A 6,066-nucleotide genomic window follows, 5' to 3' on the forward strand; every position below is an offset into this window, starting at 1 on the left:
GAAAATATAGATTCAATTTTTGTTATTACTTTTGCTACTGTTATTGTTGTTGAGCATCACTCATCCATTTCGAATGAATCAAATGATTATTGTTGGCATTCGTTTCTCCGATATCTTTCAAGTTAAAATTCTTATGGAAGGAACACATGAATATTGTCAATGTCCCTAAATGAACTGGATTTAAACTTAGCACACGCATGTTGTCAGTCCATGTCATTAAGCATTTAGCCATCGTCATCTCTCTGCTTTTACTGCTGCGAAATGGATAACTTATTTTTTACAGCAAATATTTTTCCTCAAACTCTTACTCTTACTATATCTCTAAATTAAAAAGTATATAAAAGAATGGAAAGGGAGATAAACTAAGACGCACCAAAGTACAAAAATAGAAATGAAAATGAAATTACCTCATTTAGCTGTTTAAGAAGATCCAAGTTTTCTTTTTTTGTGGATTCCATCTTGTTTTTGATGTGATTATATTTTTCCTCAAAATGTTCTCTGAATTTTGCAATAAAAAAATGTGTATTGATTAGTGTTATTACTGGTGTACACCTTCCATCAAAAGTGACACAAAAATAATAATGTTTCACTAGTATTTGCATTATTAAACGAATTATAACTGTTAAAAGTAACTATCAAATAATCAGATGACCTGTCTAAATTAAAGGTGTATACTGGAACTATTAATCAACCAATATATATATATTGTGGTTTGAGTGAAGGTTCCTCTTATGGTCTTGGTTGACAAATTATAAAATAGAAAAATATAAAATGATCTGTGATTAGTGGACCAATCAGAAGTGGTTGCCACAAGTGAAATTCTCTCTATGTATAAATGTCAATGTGTATGTGTGTGTGTGAAAAGAAAGGTTCGAAAATCTGTATAAAATCTAAAAGTTTATTCATGTTAAATTGTCTGGAGAAGACAAAGGAAGTAGTCTCAAATTTTTTATGTGCACATATTTTTGTGAACAAAACCCTCTTAAAACTTCAAATATATTTCTAGAAAATTTTTTTTGATTACCATACTGTAATTTGTTTGGTAAAATAAGTAAATATATAAACATAGCAAATAAACATTTATAGCACGAACTCACTTATTTTTTAATTTAACTTTTAAAGAAATAATTAAAAAAAAAGTATTAAAATCATAAGAAACTTACCTGAGACTTTTGATTTGCTTTTCTTTCTTTTCTTCATTCTTCTCTAACTGTTCTTGTACATATCTAAAGATAAAACGACATTAGCAAAATTAATTCTTTCATTTCTTCTACTACTACTCGTTTCCGTGAATAATATCTTTAACTATATATATATATATATATATATATATATATATATATATATATATATATATATATATATCATCAATAATGAGAGTTCAATAGAAACGTTGTTTTAATTTGAATAAAACAAAATACGCATCAAGTGCGCTTGAAAGACAAATCACAACATAATATAAGGAAAATAAACAAATATTTATCACAAATATATTTCAGAAATAGATTCCATCTTCAGTGTGTTATTTTGTTTCTTTTTTTCCTCTTTTTCTTCTTTCTTACCATACTTCTTTCTCGAAATTTACAACATGACAAGGAAGAAGAAAAAGAAAAAAAACAAACAAAAAAAAACACACTGAAGATGGAGTCTACCTCCGAAATATATTTGTGATAAATTTCAAACAAGTAAAATGTTTGTTTATTTTCCTATTATTACGTTGTGATTTGGTTTCAACATTCTGCATAATTGTGTAGAATTTAAGATGAAAATGTTCTAGCACAAGGAAATATTTTCTATCTATCTATCTATCTATCTATCTATCTATCTATCTCATTTTAATGTTGAAAACAAAAAATATTACTGAAAGCAACAATTTTGCATATGCACACAAATTTGTTGTGTATATATATATATATATATATATATATATATATATATATATATATATATATATATATATCAAAAATGGTAATTAGTAAAAACCTGAAGAAAGTGCTCAGAGCAAATATATGTTTTATTTTTTTATTACCGTTTTATCTGCTTAGTTACACATGTTTCGGTTACCGAATCGTATTAACGATCCAGTAACTTCATCAGACATTGCAGAAATGGTGATTATGATTGGAAAAATGATATTAGAAGTAGCACGAAAAAAGGGGGCGGGGAGAAAAAGAAGAAAGGGGGAGGAGATCGACAACAGTTAAGTTTTAAGGTTTAATAAACATTTGACAGTTGTAGGAGTTAGAGGAAGTTTAAGAAATTCAGCTAGACATGGATAGGAATATAGGGAGAGAGAGGGGAAAAAGAGAGAGAGATAGAGAGAGAGGTAATGAAAGGAGGAAGAAGAATTTCGATTTTAAGTTTTAAGATTTAATAAACATTAGAAAGTGGTAGGGGTTAGGAGGGTTTAAGCAGTTCAACCAGACACGGATAGGAATATATGAAAGGGGTAGAGAGAGAGAGAGAGAGAGAGAGAGAGAGAGAGAGAGAGAGAGAGAGAGAGAGAGCAGATGAAAAAAAGAGAGAAGAGGCATAGGATAGAGTTTGGGAAGCGGAGATGGGGGAAAGGAATATAGAGATAAGAATAAATACTAAAGGGGAGAGGGAGAGAAGCAAGCAATTCAACACGTGGCTCTGTGCTGTCGCGCTTAGATGTTGCATATATGTCATATGGGTTTTGACATGTTAAAGGTTTATGCAGATTGAGAGGGGGGCATTGTTTGCAGTAACTAAGATGCGTCTTCTCAAAGCAGGTTTAGTTACGTCCAACTTAAAAGCATTTATCTATTTAAATTCATTGACTATTAAAGGTCTTTAAGAAATTAAGTAAGTGAATTACAGTGAATTAAAATTGCCAGATATGGATTGAATAAATATAGCAAAATATGGAATCATAAGGATATGGATGAAGGAGGATATACGAAAAAAATAAAATAAAATAAAATTATATATATATATATATATATATATATATATATATATATATATATATAAAGAGAGATAGATAGATAGATAGATAGATAGAGAGAGAGAGAGAGAGAGAGAAAGAGAGAGATACAAAATTATCTGTGTGCTAGAACATTTCCATCTTAAATTCTACACAATTATGCAGAATGTAGAAATTATGCATAAATAGAATTCAGTGTAATAGTAAAATGAAAACACTCATCTTATAAGAACCTTAAAAAATGAATAAGTAATTAATTAATGCTGGTTTTTCAAAGGAATATGCAAATTAGTTATTATACATGTAGTTGCTCACATATCCATGACTGAGTATACTAAGAAGTTCATTTTTAATAGAATGAATAGGCTTTTTAATATCAATGTAAAAGTGAGAAAAAACTCAACTTTACAGATATATAATTTTTTTTTTCAAATTTAAATATTTCATCGTGTTTCATAATTCAAAATGCGAAATATTAAACACTAGCAGAACCTATGGAAATTCCATGGAATAAGAAATATATTTAATCAACAAATATGTTTTGATAAAGCTGATATTTTCCCAGATAAAGCAAAAAATGGTTTGTTTGTTTTTTTTTTTACAGAAAAACAATACCATGTAACAAATATGAGTTTATTAACATTTAAAAAAATAGTGACCATCATTTTTTAAAATATAGAACTGGCCCAAAATAAGATAAATTAATAAGTCCTGATAAATACTGAAAAAATAATATTGTGCTACATAGTTCAATATAAATAATAAAATCACATCGTAAGAGATAGCGTTTAACCTACTTCTTCAGTCCAGGACCTTTTCTCAGAAAATGTTCCCTTTTTACACAAGCGTTTCACCGATTTCTTTCTTCAATGAAGAATCGCTGCCTGTCGAAATTACTATAAGTACCTTTCTCACACCATTACGACAATGATCATAGATTATTATGTTAATGATATGCGAAAACGAGGATAGTCTCTCTCATATTCTTGTCCAGGGATTCCCGATTAGCCTTTTAAAAGCCAAATTTCACAAATGTGGCCTTTTCTGAAGCAGTTTGGCATTCAACAATTGTATTTGGCTTTTTTTTTTCAAAGTGTAATACACAAACTAACGATGAAAAGAACAAACATAATATTATAAGGATAAATACTTTACACTATTTGATGAGACTAATGATATTAAATACTTATGTGTCATTTTTATTTATTTTTGTTTTTATTTAATTCGGACTTAAATAAAAACAAAAATATTTATTTATAGGTCTACATTTAGCAACAGATTTTTGTTTTTGTTTGAAAAGCAGCGACAACTCTTGTTTGTTTCTCTTACAATCCATTTTTTCTTTTTTGACGAACAAGTAGTTTATAAAACATGTTAAAAACACTTTGAAAAAGAGTTAAAAACATATTTAATTTTTAAAAGGAAGAACAAAATAAGTGGATAGTCCTTAATCCACAGAGTTTCGAAGAAATACTCTCCTTCTCACCAGAGGGTAGGATTTAGCAAAATGCGGGATCAGATTTTGCTTGCAAAAGTATTTGATGAAACTACAAGTAAGTCATAGATCTTACTTGATAACAAATAGTGAAGCAGAGTGAATAGGGTGAAGAAAAGGGTGATCTCACGTGAATGGATAGTCTGATGAAGGGTAAAATATCCAATAACGGTAAAATCCAAAAATCAAAATCCAAAAAGTTGGTTAAGTTTCCATTTCCACAAGTAAAATCCAAGGGAATCACGTAATTGGAAGATGATCCAAAGTAATCCAAAAGGCAGAAATCCAAAAGGCAGAAATATATATATATATATATATATATATATATATATATATATATATATATATATATATATATATATATATATAAGAGCAAAAAAATAAAACATGTTAAAAAACACTTTGAAAAAGAGTTAAAAAACATATTTAATTTCAAAAGGAAACACTAAATAAGTGGATAGTCCTTAATCCGCGAATTTTTTTTATATGGGCATCACCACTTATCAAGGCCTTGAGGCCACTCGAGGATAAGGGTTAAAGAGTGTACAGTAGAAATTGGGCAATATAGTAATCATTGGTAATGAAAATTCGGTAAATTTGTTAACTTATATGGAACAGCTCATCAAAAACTTGTTTACATTAGACTTGAAGACAACCATATTGTAATCAGCTGGAAAGCAGGAAAACGGAAGACAATTCCATAGGCGTGTAGTTCTAATAAAGAAGCTTTGCTCATGGAATCTACGTTTAGGTTTAGGTACAGATAAAGAGCGGGGGAAATTATTGATAGTGATTTCTGCTAGATGGGTGTTTCTTGTGAAAGTTTGACGAGAGGGGACCATAGATTGGAGTTCAACCGAGTACTTGCCATGAAAATAACGATAAAGCAGAGACAAACTCGCAACATTTCTTCTGTGAGAAAGAGGTTGCAGGGAAGAGAAAGGACATCCCTCACGAGGCTACAAATCTATTTTGAACTCTATCAAGGCAAGATAAGTCCTTTCTAGCAGCTCCTGCCCAGATGTGGCAACAGTACTCCATCCTTGCACGTACTTGGCTCTTATATAGATAGAGAATTGCATCAGCAGTGAGATATCTACTGAATCGATAGAAGAATCCCACCATTTTTCCAGCGGCTTTGGCAACGGATTTAATGTATTTGTTCCACTTAAGATCAGGAGTAAAAGTCAAGCCCAGAAGCTTGTCAAAACATGAGGCCTCCCCAAAACGAGAGCCATTTATTTCAATTGATGCCAGATGGGGATCATAGCGTTGATGATGTAAAGATAAAAGCATGCATTAAAAGTAACCAGCCACTCCTTTCCCCATTGTACCACATGCTCAAGATCAGAGGAGAGAGAATCAGAGAGAACTTGGTCGTTTACGATCTTAGATGTGCTACCATAGATAGTAGTGTAATCAGCATAAATATCTACGAATGATGTAAGGATGTGATTTGGAAGATCATTAATGTAGATTAGGAAGAGAGTTGGGCTCAGGATGGACTCCTGACTCCAGCATTGATACTGAGAGCTTCTGATTAAGGACTATCCACTTATTTAGTGTTTCCTTTTGAAATTAAATATGTTTTTTAACTCTTTTTCAAAGTGTTTTTTAACATGTT

At 30.3% G+C, this 6,066-nt stretch overlaps 1 protein-coding gene across 5 annotated transcripts in view; it reads right to left on the bottom strand.

Annotated features, from left to right (window-relative positions):
* The window catches only part of LOC145294962 (uncharacterized), a 95,052-nt gene that overhangs the window by 18,254 nt on the left and 70,732 nt on the right, over nucleotides 1–6,066 (bottom strand). For all 5 annotated transcript variants that reach the window (XM_080141426.1, XM_080141427.1, XM_080141428.1 and 2 more), the window contains 2 exons: nucleotides 1,164–1,226; nucleotides 408–498 (listed from right to left, as the gene is read on the bottom strand). In XM_080141426.1, the coding sequence (XP_079997552.1) occupies nucleotides 408–498; nucleotides 1,164–1,226 (154 nt within the window). The remainder of the gene's footprint in view (nucleotides 1–407; nucleotides 499–1,163; nucleotides 1,227–6,066) is intronic.

This window comes from Euprymna scolopes, chromosome 2 (assembly GCF_053919585.1).
Source record: "Euprymna scolopes isolate OS-2025 chromosome 2, ASM5391958v1, whole genome shotgun sequence".
Classification (NCBI taxonomy): Eukaryota; Metazoa; Mollusca; class Cephalopoda; order Sepiida; family Sepiolidae; genus Euprymna; species Euprymna scolopes.